The sequence below is a fragment of the Myotis daubentonii genome, chromosome 2, assembly GCF_963259705.1.
Source record: "Myotis daubentonii chromosome 2, mMyoDau2.1, whole genome shotgun sequence".
In the NCBI taxonomy this organism is placed as follows: Eukaryota; Metazoa; Chordata; class Mammalia; order Chiroptera; family Vespertilionidae; genus Myotis; species Myotis daubentonii.
This window is the reverse complement of record NC_081841.1, coordinates 75,312,927-75,335,474: the sequence shown is the minus strand read 5'-3', so window position 1 is coordinate 75,335,474 and position 22,548 is coordinate 75,312,927. Positions and strand designations below refer to the sequence as shown.

Below are 22,548 nucleotides of genomic sequence, written 5' to 3'. Positions count from 1 at the left end.
GTACTTACTAAATATTTGTTATTATTTCAATAATTGATTCTAAGAAGCAACAGTGAAAATAAGTTGAAGAACACAGTTATATTCTGCTAGTTCTAACACTCCTGCTTGATTGAAATCTCTGGGGCCCATTGGGATGTAAATAATACTAGTGAGGTGCCAAAGCGAAATGCAAGGAACTCTGAATTTGGAGTTAAAAAACAAACAAACAAAACTGGATTGGAGTTCTGGCTGTGCCACCCGCCAAGTCTGTGGTGCCAGTTAAGTTCTTCAGCATCGCTGAGTCTGGTCCCCCCCAGACAGCAAGGGGACAATAACTCTGGCCTCAGAGGATTACCGTGGAGATGAAGTGAAACGTGTGCAAGCACTGTGATCAGCTTACATAAGTATAGGTCCATATTCGAACACTCTTCTTTAAATATAAGATTTTAAAGCCGAAAAGCAAATTATACAAAACCTATCAAAAAGAAAAGTTATAAGGGAACATTTAATCATAAAAATTTTACTATAGAATACATTTTAAAGTTAAGATATAGTGGAAGAGAAATATAACCGTCACTGGGTGCTGGCTAGTACCTTGGCACACTGATGACAGTTTTATGTTTTTCACCTTACAATTTTTTTTTGTCTGATTATAAAAGTAACACATACCTAGCAATAGATCCTCAAATATATCTTCCGTGAACTACCTTTCAATGGCCATGAGACATTTCATTAATCAGCTGTGAAGTAATTTAGCATCTTTCTATTAAGGTAGATTGTTCCCAACTTTTCAGTATTATAATTAACTGGGTTTGATATGCCACTACATAAATTGTTGCATCCTAACTCATCATGGCCTGTCCACTCATCTGGACAATAAGCCTTGTGAGAGACTCTTCATCTTTTTGCCATTGTTACTTAGTGCCTAGTATTTTGCCTGCCACACAATAACTACATCTATAAATACGTGCTGTGTGAATGAGCCAAGAAATGAATTAGTGAATACTAGTATTTCCCCACAGAACCCAGGGGTATTGCAGGGGAGCCTAACAAAATGAAATAACCTTTATGGAAGTGCTCTGTGTGTTTCACCAGCATTATTTTTACTGTTTGTAGTGTACCATAAACCAGAGCAGTAAGAAAAAGACGCCCGAGAGGTAGGTGTGGGGGCATGGCAGGGGAGAGAGGGCTGCAACCAGCTCCTCCTCTCCCACACACTCGCAGGCAGGCGCTATTTAGAGCTCTTTGTCTGCCTTGGCAAGGACAAAGCTTTCATCTTAATGGGATCCTCTGCTGGCAGTGCACAAGTGGCTGTTTCAAGGCAGGAAGGAAAAAGAGAGAAAGGAATGGCCTTGGGGGAGGGAAATTACTTTGCTCAATTTCTACTTACCTGTGAGTGAGGACTGTACAAGGGGATTATATGGACAGAAATGCAGAATGCATCGTGGACTACGTTCTGTGCTTGAGGTGTGTCTGCTGAAACCTGGATGTGGCGTCCGCTTCCAGAGGAGCGCATTGCAGCCCCTGGAGGTTTCGAAGCCGTGGAGGCAGTGTGCATACCGCAGGAGTGCTACGTTACGGTAGTTTCTGGCTTAAAATGGCACAAAATAAACTTTGCGTGATGGAAATATTGCCAAACTTGTTTGATGTGGTGGTTGCAGGGGTATATACAATTGTCATAACTCTACAAACTAAACAGTTCAGATTTCTGTGCATTTTATTGAATGTAAATTATACTTCAATTTAAAAATGTATTAGTAGCCCGACTGGTGTGGCTCAGTGGTTGAGTGTCGACCCATGAACCAGGAGGTCACCAGCTGGGATTCCCGGTCAGGGCACATAGCCGGGTTGCAGGCTCGATCCCCAGGAGGGGCATGCAGTAGGCAGCCGATTGATGTTTCTACTCCCTCTCCTTCTCTCTCTCTCTCTCTGAAATCAATAATATATATACATATATATACATATATATACATATATACACATATATATGTATATATATTATTGATTTCAATGATATATATTAAAAATGTATTTAGTAACAGAGTTTTTTTCTGATTGCAAAAATAATATTCACTCATTCTAGAAAGTTTAGAAAATACAGATAAGCACAAAGAAAGACAAAAATTACCAGCATTTTACTACCAGAGAAAATTTCCCTTAATATTTGGGTCATTGTTTCCATTATCCCACCATTCTAGTTAGGAGGGTGCCTAAGAAAGCAATGCTTCTTATGATATGGACGTGTTCAACTAACCATCTGACCACTTATAAAATTAGTCCCACCCAAACATCCTCCAGCTTCCGACCCCCACCCATCCTGCCAAAGGGCTGTCAGGCAGCTATGCCCTGAATGTTGGGCATAAACATCCACATCCACACATGTAATGGGAGTTGGAAACAAAGTGGACTGTGATATTTTTTAGAAACAAGGGATCTTTCATAAACTCAGTAAACATGCAGTTGGAAACTGCTGGGTCATATAAAAGCCATTGAAAAGCAAGAGTTAGACATTGTGTGCATTTACCAAGAGAAAATAAACAGGGATAATAAGCACTTCAAAAGAGAATGATCTCACAACATAAACTGATGAACAAAAACAGATCCAGAGACAGAAGCATTGATCAGACCGTCAAACCTCAGAGGAAAGGCAGGGGAGGGTGGGGGTACGGAGGAGAGATCAACCAAAGAAAGGACTTGTATGTATGCATATAAGCCTAACCAATGGACACAGGCAACAGGGGGTGAGGGCAGGAGCGGGGGTAGGGGTTGGGGGGGGCAATGGGGGGGGTAAGGACACATATGTAATACCTTAATCAACAAAGAAAATAAAAATTAAAAAAAGAGAATGATCTCATTGTCAAAGATTAAAAGAAGCCCTTCAGAAAATAACAAAGCCTTCAAATTATTTTTGTTACAAAAGTCAAACATATACTAGTAATGGTGAAGAATGCTACATCATACTGTCACATAATTTTGTCCAAAAGAAAGAGCTAATATATCAACGTTTTAAAAGTTAATTCCCATTCAATCACTTTAAAAACCATATTTTTATAACACAGCTTTTAAAATATTAGTGTGCATTGGACTCACCTGGAAATCTTGTTAAAATGCAGAGTATTATTCAATTAGGTTGGAGGAGAGGCTCTAGATTCTGCATTTCTAATGAGCTCCCAGGTATGCTAATGTAGTTAGTCTTTGAACCTGACTTTGAATAACAAGACTGTAAAATCGTAATTTAAGTAGAGTCACTTGAAATGGCCTTTATTCAATACTAATTATCCTTGAGTATTGAGAAATGTCTCCCTATCCTTCCAACAGGGATAATAGTGGCTGCCCAGCCCACCTCCCTTGGGGAGGATATGGAAGGACATAATGAAATACAAATGTTCACAGTTACCATGGATTAAAGATAATGTCACATATGTGCCTAGCTTAGGAATTGACTTTTTTTTAGTAATAGACTAAATAGTAACTATTTTAGGCTTTACAGGCCATATGTCTCTGTCACAACTACCAAACTCTGCCATTGTTGCATAAGTACAACCATAGGAAATACATAAATAAATGGCCATGGCTGTGTTCTAATAAAACTTTATTTATGGACACTGAAGCTTTATTTTTATATAATTTTTCTGTCATGAGTACTCTTTTTCAGTTTTTTTTTTCCAACCATTTAATTGCCCATTCTTAGCACAAAACCGAACAGCAGGCTGACGTTGCAGGCACCTGGTCTGGCACAATGCCTAGCGGGTAGCAGATAATGGTAGCTAATGTTAGGCATATAGAATTGCTTTATAAACTGTAAAAATCAGCAGATATAATCAATTAGCAACGTTCTTGACCTCCATGCTTAAAAACTATCAGCTGTTGTCCTACCATCATACCTGTCCTTTCTCAGTACCTTAGGATATAATTCTCAGGAATCGTGGACTTTACATCTCAGTTCTCACCTGTGTCTGCCATGATTCTCTCCTACCCCAGCCCCCTTTGGTGATATCTGATGCCCAAGCCTCTGTTTCCCACAAAGTCACTTGATAGTGCCACGACTGCAGGTGATGTCCATGCTAAGGGTGTTGGCTCCTGAAGCTACAAACTCTTCAAATCCCTCCCACTCTTGGAATCGGTTCCCTCTGCCACAGGGTGATGAGGGCTGGCTTCTGTTGCTGCCCCAACCATCAGGGAAGGTCTCCATTGCAGACTAGGTGAATGTTAAAGTGAGGGGAGGCAATGCTTAGAGTCATTAATGCTTTGGGGCCATATTGCCCCAAAGCAGAATCAAGGCCTTTCTCCTTTGTGCCTTAGCATCAACAAATGAGTAACAAAATAGGATTGTCTTGTGATCCTAGTATCTTGCATAGTTTATTGAAATAGAGGTTTCCTTTCTTATATTCTACTCTCCTTAGGACTCTAACATGGGTTTATAGAGGCTGTGCCAGAGGCTAAATCTGAGAGACAGACATTATGCTGTACTTACTAATTGGTCCTCCCCTCTGGACACTTATTGGTCTAAACTTAAGAGCCCTACTTCCTCTTCCTTTAGGATGAATTCTTTCCCAGGAGACTCCTTTTCTCCTCAAGAGCAATAATGAAGGACTCATGCCCTAAGACTAACACATGCAGACAGGTCTGAATGCCAACGGTGATTAAAATTTAGGTTCAAGCCAGAAACCTCCACTCCATCCGAATTTCACTCTTCATTCCCCCTCATTCTTCTTAATGTGTTGTTCATTTTCAATAATGTTGGTTATAAAACCATAGTTATCTTTACTGTGGGCTTTTAGAAACCATTTTTTCTAGGACAAAGTCACAGAATCAAGTGTGAGAAGGATGCAATACACTGTTACTAGTCTGATGATGGAGAAGGCCACGTGAGAAAGAATATGAGAGACCTCTAGAAGCAGGGAGTGGCCTCTGGTGACAGGTATCACAGGAAACAGACTTTGGTCCTTACAACCACAGCAAATGCATTCTGCCAAGAACTGTAGTGAGCTTGGAAGAAGAACCTGAACATGAGATAAAAACGCAGTCAGTTGCCCTAGCTGGTTTGGCTCAGTGGATAGGGCATGAAGGGTCCCGGCTTGATTCCTGTCAAGGCACATGCCTGGGTTTCAGGCAGGGGGCATGCAGGAGGCAGCCAATCATTGATTCTCTCTCATCATTGATGTTTTTCTCTTTCTCTCTCCCTCTCCCTTCCTCTCTGATATCAGTAACAAATATATTAAAAAACAAAACAAAACTGCAGCCTGCTGACACCTGGATTTCAGCCTCATGAGAAATTGAGCAGAGAACCCAGCCAGTTCCTTCCAGACATCTGACCTACAGAACTGTGAGATAACAAATGAATTCTGCCCTAGGGCAGGAAAAGCCAGTGATCCAAGCTCATGGATTGGGGTGAGGCTTCAAAGCCCTTTCCTATTGCTGATGTCTGAATAGATTTAGTCTCTTCCCAAGGGACCAGCCAGGAAAACAATTTATTTACAACTAGAGGCCCGATGCACGAAATTTGCGCATGGGTAGGGTCCTTAGGCCTGACCAGTGATCAGGGCCGATCTGTGGGCAACTGGCAGAGAGATTGGCGGGGGCGGGGGGGGGGCTCCCCCTGGCAACTGCCTTGGCTGGCCTGGGGCCTGCGGGCAGCTCCTGCATTGAGCGCCTGCCCCCTGGTGGTCAATGCTCATCATAGTGACCGGTTGTTCCACCGGTTGTTCCCCCAGTTGTTCCGCCATTCAGCCGATTTGCATATTAGGCTTTTATTATGTAGGACTGGAGGCCCGGTGCACAAAATTCATGCATGGGGGTGGGGGGTGGGAGGGGGTGTCCCTCAGCCCAGCTTGCACCCTCTCCAATCTGGGAGCCCTCGGGGATCGGGCCTAAACTGGCAGTCGGACATCCCTCTCACAATCCGGGACTGCTGGTTTCTAACCACTTGCCTGCCTGCCTGCCTGATTGCCCCCTAACCACTCCCCTGCCAGCCTGATTGACGCCTAACTGCTCCCCTGCCAGCCCGATCACCCCCAACTGCCCTCCCCTGCCAGCCTGGTTGCCCCCAACTGCCCTCCCCTGCCAGCCATCTTGTGATGATGTGAGGGCATTGTGTGAGGGCACGAGGGCCACCTAGGCTTTTATTAGTATAGATTGCTAGCCCTTAGTCTTCATTGGACACTACTGCCACTGTCACACTAAACTTGGTAACTTGACTCCATTAAAGCTCCTTCTTTGGTCTCAAACTCAGCCTGAAAGAGGGATCCTGGCCAGATTCCAGCATCTGTGGACACCAGGGCCCCCCACCCCTTCCGGGAGTCCTCAGGGGATGAAGGTGAGACCCACAGCACCCCCTTTGTCCTGCCCAACTCTGCTCCTTCCCCAAGGCCTCCTTAGGACTGGACCGGGTGGGCTCGGGTTCTTTCCGCTCTGCTCCGTAGAAAAATTTGGTCACGAGTTCTGAAGGTCCTCACAGTTAGTGAAAGCCTTCACCCCCGCCTGCCAAGGAGCATCTCTTTGATTTTGATATTTTGGAACTTTCCGCTGTTACAAAGGACTGAAAACCACCGCTGTCTTTTTGGGGCCACATTGCGGGGCATGAAAACAAAGAGGTGTGAGGCGGGAGGAAACAGCCAAGAAGAGAGAGAGATAGGAAAGGGCAGCGAATGACAAAGAAGGGAGAGGAGCTGGGCGACCTCTGCAGGGGCCTCCCTCGGAGCGCTCCCACCCCTTACAGATCCGCCCCAGAACCAGAACCCACCAGGAATCACAAAGCTGCGGGGCTGGCATTTGTTCCTGCAGTTTCCTGTCCTGGTTCACAGGGAGGGATGATGAGGTGGGGTGTGTTGGTTTCCAGGTGAGCGGAAGCCTCGTGGCTCCCTTGGAGATCACTGCCCTGTAGAGAAACACATAAAAGCTTTGGGGCAGGTGTAACTTCATTAAGACTTTATATTAAAAGAAACGATTTTTTCCCACCTATGATCTTTTTAAAGTTCATCATTTGTATTTTGAATTTAAATTAGTATATAGTCATGTGTATTAACTAAAGATCCCGGTTCTGTGTGATGTGTAAAAATGTCTTCCACTGTGAAACCATACAATTTTTACTGGGGACAGTTTTGAAGTAAGAAATTGGGTCATTATTTCCTTTTTAATGAGATGAACAGATGAGGTAATAAACACCTAGACCCTTTCCAGCCTCAGAGATTAGAGCTGATTAGAGATAATTACTTTACTTTCCCCAGGATTGTCCACAGTCATTGAAAAATATCACAAATGTAACTTAAATATAATCAATTTTCATCACATCCAGTCTTTAAGCAGTGTTATACCCAAAACACAAGAGCTAACACTCAAATATTATATTGCAAATTGTCGTGAGCCAGGCATAGTCTGCAAGTTTTACATGTGTTTATTCATTTAATTCTTTTTTTTTCTTTTTTTTGAAAAATATTATTTTTAATTTTTCAATTACAGGTGACAGATATTAGATCCAGGTGTACAACATAGTTATTTTACATTTATATAACTTATGAAGTAATTACTTCAATGAGTAGTACTCATCTGATACTATACATAGTTATTCCGATATTATTGACTATATTCCCCATGCTGTACTTACATTGCTGTGACTGTTTTTTTTTGTTTGTTTGTCTTTTTTAATTAAATCTTTATTGTTCAGATTATTACATTTGTTCCTCTTTTTTCCCCCCATAACTCCCCTCCTCCCAGTTCCCGCTCCACCCTCCGCCCTCACTCCCCACCCACTGTCCTCATCCATAGGTGCACGATTTTTGTCCAGTCTCTTCCCACATCTCCCACACCCCTTTCCCCACCAAGAATAGTCAGTCCATTCCCTTTCTATGTCCCTGATTCTATTATGATCACCAGATTATTTGTTCACTTGATTCTTAGATTCACTTATTGATAGATGCATGTTTGTTGTTCATAATTTGTATCTTTACCTTTTTCTTCTTCTTCCTCTTCTTAAAGGATACCTTTCAGCATTTCATATAATACTGGTTTGGTGGTGATGAACTCCTTTAGCTTTTCCTTATCTGTGAAGCTCTTTATCTGACCTTCAATTCTGAATGATAGCTTTGCTGGATAAAGTAATCCTGGGTGTAGGTTCTTGGTATTCATCACTTTGAATATTTCTTGCCATTCCCTTCTGGCCTGCAAAGTTTCTGTTGAGAAATCAGCTGACAGTCATATGGGTATTCCTTTGTAGGTAACTGAGTTTCTTTCTCTTGCTGCTTTTAGGATTTTCTCTTTGTCTTTTGCTCTTGGCATTTTAATGATGATGTGTCTTGGTGTGGTCCTCTTTGGATTCCTTTTGTTTGGGGTTCTCTGCGCTTCCTGGACCTGTAAGTCTATTTCTTTCACCAGGTGGGGGATGTTTTCTGTCATTATTTCTTCAAATAGGTTTTCAATATCTTGCTCTCTCTCATCTTCTGGCACCCCTATAATTCTGATGTTGGTGCGCTTGAAGCTGTCCCAGAGGCTCCTTACACTATCTTCGTATTTTCGGATTCTTTTTTCATTTTGCTTTTCTGGTTGGGTGTTTTTTGCTTCTTCGCATTTCAAATCTTTGCCTTGATTCTTGCGCTCCTCTGGTCTGCTGTTGGGAGTCTGCATAATATCCTTTATTTCAGTCAGTGTATGCTTAATTTCTAGTTGGTTCTTTATCATAACATTGAGGGTCTCATTAGATTTCTTGTAGATCTCATTAAGTTTATCGGCAGCTTTTAGACAGTTCTTGAGAGACCTTAAAAGTGTGGTTCTGAACTCTATATCTTCCATTGACAATTTTGTCCTGTTTCTTTGTCTCCGCATTTTTTTTATGCTTTCTTGGTGCACCCCCTAGTGGTCTTTGTGCACAGTCTTGTTGTAGTTAAGCCTTGATTGTTGTAGTTAATACTGGGGGGATTTGACCTCCAGGCCAACTGGCTGTGAGAGTCAGCTGTGTCTGCAGTGGGAAAACTTCTGTCCTCTGGAGAGGTGCTAATCTAGCCTTTGCCTGAGGCTATCTGGCAAATGGCTCTGTGCAGGGCTTGGGCGGGGCGGATCCCACTGGATCAAACAGGGCGGGCTGAGCGAGCAGTTATGGCTGCTCTCAGTTCCGTCCCTAGGGGCTCTGCCTCACAGGGTCCCAGCAACCGCTGCAAACCTCGGAGAGAAAGCTGCCTTCGAGTTCCGACCAAAGCCAAAAAGTCCCGCTTCTCCCGTTTGAGTCTGGGTCCCTAGAGACTCGCCGGGATCTGGAGCTCAGAGTCTGAAGCTCCCTCCCGATCGAAAACAACAACCGCGCCCTCTGCCGCCAGCCCACTCCGCATGCACCTCTGCACCTGAGTATTTCACTTTAGCACTGCGCCTCCTCTGAGTCTGAGTATGATATTCTCTTTCCTCCTAGTTGTAGAATTTCCACTCAGCCAGCCTTCCTGTGGTTCTGGATGATGTCCGTTCCGTCTTTTAGGTGTACCCTTGAATTGGTTGTTCGAGGCAGCAATCTCCGGCGTTATCCTATGCCGCCATCTTGGTTGTTCTCTATTCATTTAATTTTTACAACAAGCTTATATCATATCCTCATCCTCATTCTACATATAAGGAAACTGAGACAGGTAAAGATCAATAACCTGTTCAGTTACTCAGCCAGTGAATGGGATTTGGAAGCAGGAATTTAAGTGAAGGTAGCCTGGCTCCACAAGGTATGCTCAGGACCACTACTAGGTTTATACTGCTCCTAATAGAAACACAAATGGTAAAAAAAAAGAAAAGAAAAGAAAAGAAAAAGTTTGACAAGAAATTTAAGTATGTATATTTCTTTAGAAAAAAACACTGGAGAAATTACCTAACAGGAATAAACTCCTAAATATCCTCATGAACTACCTGTTTTCCAAACATCTCTCTTTAATATACTTGGTTTTGAGAGAGAGACAGAGAGAGAAAGAGAGAGAGAGAGGGAGAGAGAGAGAGAGAGAGAGAGAGATCTATGTTAGAGAGAAACATCAATCAGTTGCTTCCCATACATGCCCTGACCAGGGATCAGTATCCAATCCACAACCTTTTGGTGTATGGGCTGACACTCCAAACAACTGAGCCACCGGCCAGAGCCTAGACATCTTTATTATTTCAACAGCTGCTCCCCCAAAAATATTCAACTTAAACACAGTTCCTTCCAGAACTATTTTTCCTCTGCTTTGTGTTTTCCTCTCACCTGTCCTCACACCTCTTCCATATCTATTCTGTTCTTTCACTTCCAGGACATTCATTGTTTTTAATTTTAAAATATGGAAAATACATAAAGAAGAATAGCAGTTATCCAATTCCCACCACCTGGAATTAACTATTGTTAGCACTTGTACATATTTTTCTTCCAATATATTTTTGAAGTTATTCTTTCCCCCTTTTTTTTGCAAAAATTATGCATGCTTGTTATACAAAATTCAAATGATACAGAACAGTACAAATATGTAAAATTTTGAAATATCTTTTTTTTGTAAATATTCAAAAACTTTATTGAACTGTGCCTTATAATGAACATTCTAATCCAAAATTTCAGAAGCACCTCAGAAAGAATTGATCCATCAGTATTCCAAATTCTCCACAACTCCATTTGTTCCCACACACCTTGCTCTTGAAGAAAAATGGGGGGAGGGGAGGGCAGAGAGGGGAAGAGAAAGACAAAACAAGTATTCAAATCACAGAAGTGTTTTTAATAAAATATTGGTGCTAACCTTGGCCAGTGTGGCTCAGTTAGTTGGAGAATTCTCCCATGAACCCAAAGGGTAGGCCGGTTCGATTCTGGGTCAGGGCATGGGTGCATTCTGGAGGCAGCCAATCAATGGTGCCCTCTCACACTGATATTTCCCTCTCTAAAAATCAACACAACCAAAGAAAAAATTTTGATGCTAGATCACTGATACCTGTATATAAAATCCTACCCACAAAAACCAGGTAATACTTTCAACTATATATATATATATATATATATATATATATATATATATATATATAGTAAAAATAAGGTCCAGCTGGTTTAGCTCAATGGATAGAGCTTCATCCTGTGGACTGAAAGATTCTGGGTTCAATTCAGTTAAAAGCACATGCCTCGGTTGGAGGCTGGATCCAGAGTAGAGAGTGTGCAGAGGCAGCCAATCAATGTTTCTCTCTCATCACTGATGTTTCCATCCTTCTCCCTCTTCCTTCCCTCCGACATCTACAAAAATATATTAAAAAATAAAGTAACAATAAAATTATAATTAAAAAAAATTCTACCTACTGCCTACACATCACAGGAAGAAAATGAAGCAAAGTGACAGTTTATCCTTCCTAATCTCTTAAAGCAGGGATGGTAAGAGGTTTGGGATCACATCCGACATAGAAGTAAGGCTTTAGCACCTCAGAAAAAGTATCCCTGAAGGAATGGATGTGAGACATGTCATTCAAACTGTAAAAGGAAACGTGACCCATCTCATAGTCCAGGTAGATGCCAATCCCTCTGGGCCTTTCCTGCAGCACAAGGGTGACAGGAACAGGCCCTCGAGCCACATAGTCACCATCCTGCAGCTGAATCGCCCAACATCTCTTCTCCTGTCTGAGCAGGGGCTGCTTTCTCTCCTTAGCAAGGGAGTCTTTACAGACCCCCATGGCCCACTCAGGCTTGTCATCCACCTGGACCTCCCAGTAATGTCGGCCACAGTCAAACCCTTCAGAACCCAGGACAACTGCGTTGTCTGCAAATCCCTTTGGATTCCGATGAACTCCTTGCTTTTTCCTCACAAATGTCACAGACTTTTTATCCTCAGACACAAGCAGATGAGCATGTGCAGTTTCGGGATCCAGAGTAACTTCTTCTCTAAATGTCTGCATGATTTGCAGCAGGGCCGAACACTGTGGCGGAAGACTGAATTCTTCTCTCTTATACTTGAAGCAATAGACATCTGGAGGTTCTAGGTGATCACAGCGGTGAAGGACACTCTTGATGTTCATCAGCAATTTCACATCTGACACCACACTCGTCTCTGCCATCTCCTTGCGTAGAACTCTAAGTTTGGAAATGCGGTCTGAAAATGCAGCTTTGTTTGCAGTGAGATTCCGTAGAATGTGTTGCTCTTGTGCAGCTAGCCTTGAGAGAACTGCCGCTTGCTCACATTCTATGGATGCTATCACACTCTCATATTCAGAGGCTAACCTTTCTCTCTGCTTTTCCACCTTTTCTCTCACTTCTGATCGTTGCCTGTCTTGAGTGGCTAATAGTTTCTGAAGGTCTGCCAGCTGCTCCTTCAGGGGCTCAATGTAACTCCTGAGCTTCTGCCTGTGATGAGAGGCAGCCTCCTCCACGGGCCTCACGTGGTGGCCCTGGTGGTCAGGGGGCTGAGTGCACAGGGGACACAACAGCTCTCGGTCCTCTTCGCAGAAGAGGGTCAGGGCCTGGCTGTGCTTCTCACACAAGCGCCTCTCTTCCTGCTGCTTCATCTTGGCCCCAGTGATCTGGAGGAGCTTGGCCATGTCAACCATCCTTCCCAGCTGAGTGTTGCTCCACAGGTGCCTCTCTTTGCATGGGTGACGGCACACAGGGCAAGGGAACCTGTCCTGCACATCAGCCCAGGACCTCTCGATGCAGGAACGGCAGAAGTTGTGCCCACATTCGATGGTGACAGGGTCTCTCAGGTTACCCAGGCAGATGGGACAGTTGATTTCTGTCTGGAGTTTTGCCACAGCTCCTTCACCTGCCATTTCTCTTGGTCAATTAAGGTCAGCCCCTGGTGTCCTGTGAGGTCCTTAGCTACAGAGGTAGGTGCCCAGAGGAGGTCCACTGCCCACCTGCAGCCAATCAAAGTAGTTGGAGGACTACTGTCCTTGGCAGCTCAGAGGATATGAATCCAAGTTCAGCAATTCTCTTGGTCAGAGAGCAACGATGACTCTTCAGTACTGATTGGTTCCAGGAGCAGACGGCTCTTGTCCAGTCCGTAGCGCCGAAAGCGAAAGGAGAACCTCCCACAAGGCTCTCTCGTCTAGACAGTCTGGCACAGCACTGCGGGAGCCATGGCCTGACTCTGGTATATATACACCATTAGAAGGACCCAGTTATTAGCCACGCCCACCAAAGTCCAGTGGTTCCTCCCCCAGGGGGGAGGGATGAACCAAAGTAAGAGGATTTTCAGTGCTTTCCTGAAGCCAGAGAGGATTAACTGTTAATAGACAGGATCTAATTTGCCCCTGGTATTCTCTTTTGATCCTGTCAACACCACTTATTTATTTACTTATTTTTTTAAAATACATTTTTATTTATTTCAGAGAGGTAGGCAGAGGGAGAGAGACATAGAAACATCAATGATGAGAGAGAATCATTGATTTGCTGCCTCCTGCACGCCCCTCATTGGGGATGGAGCCCACAACCCTGATGTTGGCCCTGACGGGAATCCAACCAGAGACCTCTGGGTTCATAGGTCTACACTTAACCACTGAGCCATGCCGGCAGGGCATTTTTTTTTTTTTTTTTAATTTCTAGGGTTGAGCCCTAACCGGTTTGGTTCAGTGGATAGAACCTCAACCTGCAGACCTAAGGGTTCAGGTTCCATTCCATTCAAGGGCCCCTAGCTTGGTTGCAGACTCCTCCCCTTCCTGGTCCCTGGACAGGCATGTGCAGGAGGCAACCAATGGATGGGTTTCCCTCACATCCTGCTTTCTCTAGGTCTTTCCCTCTCTCTTCTACCTCTAAAAAGCGATGACATAATACCCTCAGGTGAGGATTGAAAAAAAAAAGAATAGAGTGCTAACTTTGCTAGGGGTGTGACAGTGCTCACAAACAACAATCACATGCTATTGAAAAGATTAAAAAAAAACTTTTGTTGATCGGATTAACTAGTAGCAGTTAACCAGTGATAGCATTTCCAAGGCAGTTTCATATTTAAAAAAAAAAAAAAATCCATTAAGGGTCTCAGGTTCCATTCCAGTCAAGGGCATAAATTTTTTCAACTCAGGTTGCAAATTAACACACATTGGGAAGATTTCAATTCTCCATTACTATCATCTCCCCGTGAATGTCGCCATGTGTCCCCAAGCCCTGGCTAAAGCTGTTAAATAACTAAATACTGGCCTGGTCTCTGGGTCTCCATTAGGGACTGAGTGACTTTGGACCACCTGCTTATGCTGTGGGTGGCTCTCTCCAGGCCGATTAAGGAAGGTCCAGTCAATCTGGTTCTGAGTATCTGGGATTCAGGCCCACGGCTCTAACCTCACCCCTGTCCTACACACAAACACTCTCACCTATCTCTGCCTGTACTCAAACCCAGCCTCACTGAGACATAAGGGAAGGAAGTCCACATGCAGTTTCTGACCAGCACCGTGAGGCCTTTGTCATCCCCTTTGTTCAGGTTGAGATCCTGGTTTCCGAAATTTTAGCAAAAGCATTTGATGGCTTAGGAAGGTCCCGAACCATAATGAAAGCATGGGCCCTAAAATAACCTGAACCCGCATTAGAATTCCCCCGCGAAGTGCCGACTGGGCCCTTCCAGGGCCGCTGCACAGAAAGCGAGGTTTTTACCGCCCCTGGCTCTGGGCAACTCTGTGCAGCCGGTGTTTGCGGACCTTCGCCTTGGCTTTCCCCCATACGAATGTTCCCCTCCTGACTCCTCGGGGTCAGATCTGGATATCTGACATTTGATAAGGCATTTAGGTGACTTAAGGTTCGGACGGGGGCCAGGAAAACATAATTAACCGCTTGTGTTTTAAAATAAGCCAATCCCGAGTTTGGGTTCCCTTTAGAGGTGCATGTCTCTCAGCGGGGCACTGCTCAGGTGCTCAGGAACCCACAGGTCTTCCTCACTCGGGCCTCCCGCACCCACTTGGTCCCATCTCCGGACTCACCAGCAGCAGACGGCTCCTCTCTGTTCCGAAACGCCAAAAGGGAAAAAATTTTGAAATATCTTAAGTTCAAAGATAACTTTTAGCATTAGGTAAACATTGATGAAGTCATTTTTTGGTATATCTACAAAAAAGTATATATAAATATGCTTTTATAAAATCAAAATCTTAAAGCTAGTTTTATTTAAAAGTATTCAACTTATACAATAGTACATGAATTTAATTGAAGAAAAAGATGTTTCTGAAATGAAGAAATTTTGTTAGAGGGAATGGAGATTAGTGCAACCACATGAAAAACAGTATGGAGTTTCCTCAAAAAGTTAAAAATGGAACCGCCTTATGATCCAGTGATTCCACTTCTGGTAATATATCCCAAGAAACCCAAAACACTAATTTGAAAGAATGTATGTACCCCTATGTTCATGGCAGTATTATTTACAATAGCCAAGATCTGGAAACAGCCCAAGTTTCCAGATGAGTAGATAAAGTTCCAGATCAGTAGATGAGTAGATAAACAAGCTGTGGTATATTTATGCAGCCCTAAAAAAAGAAAGAAATCTTACCTTTTGTGACAGCATGGATGGATCTGGAGATTATTATGCTAAGTGAAATAAGCCAGTCAGAGAAAGTCAAATACCGTATGATTTCACTTATATGTGGAATCTAATAAACAAAATAGAAATAGAATCATAGAAACAGAAAACAGACTGACAGCTGTCAGAAGGTTGGGAGTTGGGTGAAAATGGTGAAGGGATTAAGCAAAAACAAAAATTCACAGAAAGAAAAAAATGAAGGAATTATTGAATTTCCAATTAAATTATTTACCACAACAGCAACCATTTTTTTTAATTCTCTAAGGCTAAAATAATAATAATAATAATAATAATAATAATAATAATAATTTACTTAAGTTAAAGACCAACATTTGGAATGATTTTTCTTTTTTTAAAATCTAACTTGTTAAGGTGTAATTTGTAAGTAATTCAGTGCATCCATTTCAAGTTGAAAACTGTTGACAAATGTATCTACCCACATAACCACTACCCTGTTCAAGAACATTTCCATTGCTCCAAAATGTCCTCTTGTGTCCCTTTGCAGTCAATTCCCTCACCACCCCCACTCCCTGTCTTAGCAATCAATGATCCAGTTTCTATCATTATAGATTAGAATTGTTTGTTCTAGAAGTTCACATACTGGAATCACACAGTATGTACTCTTTCCATCACCCAGCATGTTTTTGAGATCCATCCATATTGTTGCTATGTATCAGGAATTTATTCCATTTTATTGCAGAATAGTATTCCATTGAATGATTGTATCACGATATATCCATTCCTCCCTTGATGGACACGTGAATTATTTCTAGTTTACAAACAATGCTGCAACGAACAAGTCCCTGCTATGAACATGTGTTTTATAAATTCAATTTAAAATTTTGTATTCTCTAATACTAACTTATTTTGTGTATGGAACATCCATTCACAAAATTCATTCAAATATGACAAAAGCCTGAAGCAGAAGTCTACACTTTTCTCTATGTTACTAGAGGCCCAGTGCACGAAATTCATGCGGGGGGGGGGGGGAGGGGGGGAGCGGGGAAGAGTGTGTCCCTCAGCCCAGCCTGCACCCTCTCCAATCTGGAACCCCTCGAGGGATGTCCGACTGCCGGTTTAGGCCCGATCCCGCTGGGCAGTCAAACATCCCTCTCACAATCCAGGATTGCTGGCTTCAAACCACTTGCCTGCCTGATTGCCCCTAACTGCCCTCCCTTTCAGGCCTGGTTTCTCCCAAGTGCCCTCCCCTGCTGGCCTGATCACCCACAACTGCCCTCCCCTGCCAACCATCTTGTGGTGGCCATCTTGTGTCCACATGGGAGCAGCAATCTTGTGTGTTGGAGTGATGGTCAATTTGCATATTACCTCTTTATTAGATAGGATCTTTCATAATGTAAACAGATATATAAACTGATGCACTTTATTTATTTATTCTTAAATATGTTTTAATTGATTTTTTTTAGAGAGAGAGGAAGGGAGAGGGATATAGGAATAGAAACATTGATGAGAGAAAAACATCAATTGGCTGTCTCCTGCATGCCCCCCACCAGGGATCGAGCCCAGGTATGTGCCCTGAACCAGTGATCTCTTGGTTCATGGGACGATGCTCAACCACTGAGCCACACCGTCCAAGCCAGAGCCACTTTAAAATGAAGCCAGAGCTTCCATGCCAGAGGAAATGCCTTGCACTTCTTGTGCCTCAAAGTTATGTAATGTTAAAACAGGAAAAAATAACCTTTGGACTAGGCCTAAAGTAACCATGTGCCTAGCAAAAGGACTGTTTTCAAAAATAATAAGAAAACAGATATTATGACTACTGGGCTGATGACTATCAGACTGAAAGTGAAAAACACTATTTAGAATTAACTTCACTACATTATGTTATCTGCATCAATATAAATGCCTTTCTTCTAGTGATGGATGCAATTGTTCCCTTTTCCTTTCTCATGATTACCCATTGCCTTTGTCTCCTAATTGGAACATTATTTGGGCTTCTGCCTGAATCAATGATTCCCAAATAGCTATTCTTATTGATCTCAAATAAATGCTTGTTTGCCTCTCAAAAAACATCTGTTTTTCTAAAATGTCCCATATGTTTTTGTAATGAGCATCTGTTGTTTTTGCATGTCTCCTCAAGAACTTTGCTCCATGAATTCTGCCTTTACTCTCCTACATCAGCTCTTTCCTCTCTCCATTGGCTCATTCTATCAACACATAAATTTTTCCCATTAAAAAAAAGAATCTTGTGCCCTGGCTGGTGTGGCTCAATTGGCTGAGCATCGTCCAGTGCACCCAGAGGTTGCCCCTTTAATTTTTGGTCAGGGCACATGTCAGGTTGCAGGCTTGATGCCTAGTAGGGGGCATGCAGGAGGCAGCAGTCAATTTTTCTCTCTCTCATTGATGTTTCTCTCTCTCTCCCTCTCCTTTCCTCTCTCTCTCAAATAAATAAAAACATATTTTTAAAAAATCTTCTCTTGATATTCTTCTTCTAGCTATTGCCCCATTTCTCTGCTCTCTTTCATTGCAAAACACATAGAAACAAACTGTGTTGTTATTATTCATATTAGTTGTTTTCAAATTCCTTTCTTCTCAGTTTCTCTTGAACAGACTCTAGTGGGGTTTTCTTCACCTTAAACTGCTCCTGACAAGGCCTCTACATAGTTAAATCCAAAGGCCAGTCCTTATTTTTACTTTACCTCTCTTCATTTGACAGGGTGACCTCTTCCCCCACCCCACCTTGGGGCACTTTTTTCTTTTTGCTTCCAGGATACCTCATTCTTTTAGATTGTCTCCTGTCTCATTGGCTGATTCTTCTCAGACTCCAGTCTCCTTTGCTGATTCTGTGTCATCACCCTAACATCTAAACATTGAAGTACTCATTCTTGGAACTTTTATCTTCTGTATTCTCTCTCCTTCAATGATCTCATCCAGGCTCGTAGCTTTGAATACCACTTACATACTAATAACTCTCCAGCCAAGAACTCTCACCTGAATTCCACACTAATATATTCAACAGTTTATAACATCTCCACTTTGAGTCATAAAAGATGTCTCAAATTTAGTTCTCTAAAATGAAACTCCTATTTTCTCCTACAAACCAGTTCCTCCCACAGTTTTCTCCATCTCAGTTAATGGCAACTCCATCCTTCCAATTCAATCATGGTGGCACTACCTTCAAAATTTAGCCAGAATCTAACCATTTTTAACCAAGTCCACTGTCATCACTTTGATCTGAACTATGAACATCTCTACTCTGGATTATTGAACTACCTCTCTTTTTAAAAATGTTTTTATTGATTTTAGAGGGAAAGAGAAATGGAGAGGGAGAGCAAGAGAAATGCTGATGAGAGAGAACCACCCCGTGGCTGCTCCTGCATGCCCCCTATGGGGAATTGAGCCTAAAAAAAATGGGTGTGTACCCTGATTGAGAATTGAACCAGTGATCTCTCAGTGCATAGGAGGATGCTCAACCAACTGAACCACACAGGCCAGGGCTATTCCACTATCTCTTACCTGATGTTTTCTTCCTTCAGTTTTAAATGTCAACTAGATTAAGGCACTACTCTGCTCAAACTCTACTCAACTGCTCAAATGGCTTCTCAACTCAATGTAAAATCAAAGTCAATAGCTTACAAGACATTTTTACACTCTGACCTCATTTTCTACTTTCCTCCAGTTCACTGTGCAAGGTTCAAATCCACTTATGCACTGCTTTTTCCTTTCCCTCCTAACCCAGATATCTACAGAGTTCATTCTCTAATCTTCTTCAATTCAAATGTCCTCTTCTCAGCAAGGCCTTTTCTGATAACCCCAGATAAAATTATAGCACTCCTCCTCCCCATTAATCTCTATTCTCCTTCCCTGCTACTTTCCTTCACAGCACATATCATCACCTGAAATATTATATATTTCATTAATGTAGCCATTTATTCTCTCTCTCTCTCACCCCAACTAAAATGCAAGGCCCAGTAGAATAAGGAAGGAAGGAAGGAAGGAAGGAAGGAAGGAAGGAAGGAAGGAAGGAAGGAAGGAAGGAAGGGAGAAAGGAAGAAAGAAAGAAAGAAAGAAAGAAAGAAAGGAAGGAAGGAAGGAAGGAAGGAAGGAAGGAAGGAAGGAAGGAAGGAAGAAAGAAAGAAAGAAAGAAAGAAAGAAAGAAAGAAAGAAAGAAAGAAAGAAAGAAAGAAAGAAAGAAAGAAAGAAAGAAAGAAAGAAAAAATACTGCATGGGCAAACCTGTGCAGGCCTGTGCAAAAAAGGGTTAACATAGCAGGCCTAACTGCTTGTTCTTAGAAAGGCCTACTTATATGACTGACCCTTGACTGGCATCTGGAAACTTGAATTTGGGGAAAGTTCCCACCATTCCTGGAACTGATAAGAGTGACTCGTGGGGCCCAAACTCTTTGTACAAACAACAGGGTTTATCCTGCGCACCTGAGAGTTTTGGTATGTGCCTGGAGGAGCCTGCTTACATGGCCAGATGAAAACCTGGTGCTGAGTAGCTAACAAGCTTCTTGGCTGGCAGCATTTTACTGTGTTGTTGCTAGTTACTTACTGCTGGGGCAATTGAGCAGGTCCCGTGTGACTCCAGGGGACCCATTAAGCTTGCACCTGGTTTACCCTGGACTTTGCCCCATGTGCTTCTCCTTTTGCTCATTTGCTTTTGTATCCTTTGCTGTCATAAATCATAGCCATGAATAAAACTGGCTTAGCTACACATTTCCCCCATCTTTCAAGTAATTTGTGGATACCATCCCAATAGAACTTTTCTTCTTTTGAGGCAAACCATTCAGAGACCCAATTTAGTCCTATAATTCCATGTTTAGTCCTATAATTCCTCCTAGTGAATCATTGAACCTGGGGGTAGTCTTGGGGACCTCCTGGCACAAGGCCAAACAAAATTTATCTTTGAGCCAAATCTAGCCCACACATTTTACGTTTCAACTTTTAATCTAAGAATGGTCGTGGGTGGTACAAGTACCACCCAAAAATGGAGTATTTTCTTTTTTTTTTTTTTTTTTTTAATTAAATCTTTATTGTTCAGATTATTACATTTGTTCCTCTTTTTTTTTTCCCCCCATAACTCCCCTCCTCCCAGTTCCCGCCCCACCCTCCGCCCTCACTCCCCACCCACTGTCCTCATCCATAGGTGCACGATTTTTGTCCAGTCTCTTCCCACATCTCCCACACCCCTTTCCCCCCCAAGAATAGTCAGTCCATTCCCTTTCTATGTCCCTGATTCTATTATAATCAACAGTTCATTCTGTTCATCAGATTATTTATTCACTTGATTCTTAGATTCACTTGTTGATAGATGCATATTTGTTGTTCATAATTTGTATCTTTACCTTTTTCTTCCTCTTCCTCTTCTTAAAGGATACCTTTCAGCATTTCATATAATCCTGGTTTGGTGGTGATGAACTCCTTTAGCTTTTCCTTATCTCTGAAGCTCTTTATCTGACCTTCAATTCTGAATGATAGCTTTGCTGGATAAAGTAATCTTGGTTGTAGGTTCTTGGTATTCATCACTTTGAATATTTCTTGCCACTCCCTTCTGGCCTGCAAAGTTTCTGTTGAGAAATCAGCTGACAGTCGTATGGGTATTCCCTTGTAGGTAACTGAGTTACTTTCTCTTGCTGTTTTTAAGATTCTCTCTTTATCTTTTGCTCTTGGCATTTTAATTATGATGTGTCTTGGTGTGGTCCTCTTTGGATTCCTTTTGTTTGGGGTTCTCCGCGCTTCTTGGACCTGTAAGTCCATTTCTTTCACCAGGTGGGGGAAGTTTTCTGTCATTATTTCTTCAAATAGGTTTTCAATATCTTGCTCTCTCTCATCTTCTGGCACCCCTATAATTCTGATGTTGGTACGCTTGAAGCTGTCCCAGAGGCTCCTTACACTATCCTCGCATTTTTGGATTCTTTTTTCATTTTGCTTTTCCGGTTGGATGTTTTTTGCTTCCTCGCAATTCAAATCATTGACTTGATTCTTGCGCTCCTCTGGTCTGCTGTCGGGCGTCTGTTTAATATTCGTTATTTCAGACCGTGTGTGCTTAATTTCTAGTTGGTTCCCCAATATAAGATCGAGGGTCTTATTAGTTTTCGTGTAGATCTCATTAAGTCTATCGGCAGCTTCTAAACAGTTCTTGAGAGACCTTAAAAGTGTGGTTCTGAACTCTATTTCTTCCATTGACAATTTTGTCCTGTTTCTTTGTCTCCGCATTTTGTTATGCTTCTTTGGTGCACCCCCTAGTGGTCTTTGTTTGCAGTCTTATAGATAAATCTTGATTGTTGTAGCTAATTCCAGGGAGGGTTTGACCTCCAGGCCAAGTGGCTATGAGAATCAGCTGTGTCAGCAGTGAGAGAACTTCTGTCCTCTAGGGAGGTGCTAATCTAGCCTTTGCCTGAGGCTATCCGGTAAATGCCTCTGTGCAGGGCTTGGGCAGGGCGGGTCACACAGGATCAACAGGGTGGGCCAGAGAGAGCAGTTATGGCGGCTCTCAGTCCTGTCCCCAGGGGCTCTGCCTCTCTGAGTCCCAGCACCCGCTGCAAGGCTCGGAGAGAAAGCTGCACTCGCTCTGACCGAAGCCAGACAGTCCCGCTTCTCCCGTTTGAGCCTGGGTCCCTAAAGACTCGCCTGTATCTGGAGCTCAGAGTCTGCGACTCCCTCCCGATTGAAAACAACAACCACGCCCTCCGCCGCCAGCCCGCTCCGCGCACTCCGCACCTCAGAATTTGACTTCAGCACTGCGCCTCCTCTGAGTGTCCGTATGCGTTTCTCTTTCCTCCTAGTTGTAGGACTTCCACTCAGCCAGCGTTCCTGTGGTTCTGCGTGATGTCCGTTCCGTGTTTTAGTTTCACTTTTGAAGTAGTTGTTCAAAGCAGCAAACTCTGGCGTTAACCTATGCCGCCATCTTGGTTCTCCAAAAATGGAGTATTTTCACATGCCTTATTTTATTTAATCCTCATAACAACCCTGCAAAATAAACATTTTCATAATCCCATATTTTACAGGAGGAAATTGAGACTCAGAGAGCTTAAACTTGCACAAAGTCATATCACCTGTAAATAAGCAGAAGGGACAGGGCTCAAACAGAGCGGAATCCCATTTGATTTCCATATTGCCTGTATGAAATTATATTCTCCCCTCTCCTAATAAAATTTCAGGATCAC

The 22,548-nt window shown here is 42.7% G+C and overlaps 1 protein-coding gene across 1 annotated transcript; it reads right to left on the bottom strand.

Annotated features, from left to right (window-relative positions):
* Positions 1-11,292: 11,292 nt before the first annotated feature.
* Positions 11,293-12,699, bottom strand: LOC132226190 (tripartite motif-containing protein 75-like). Its single transcript, XM_059681030.1, has one exon. The coding sequence runs from the start codon at positions 12,697-12,699 to the stop codon at positions 11,293-11,295; it is 1,407 nt and encodes a 468-aa protein (XP_059537013.1).
* Positions 12,700-22,548: the final 9,849 nt, after the last annotated feature.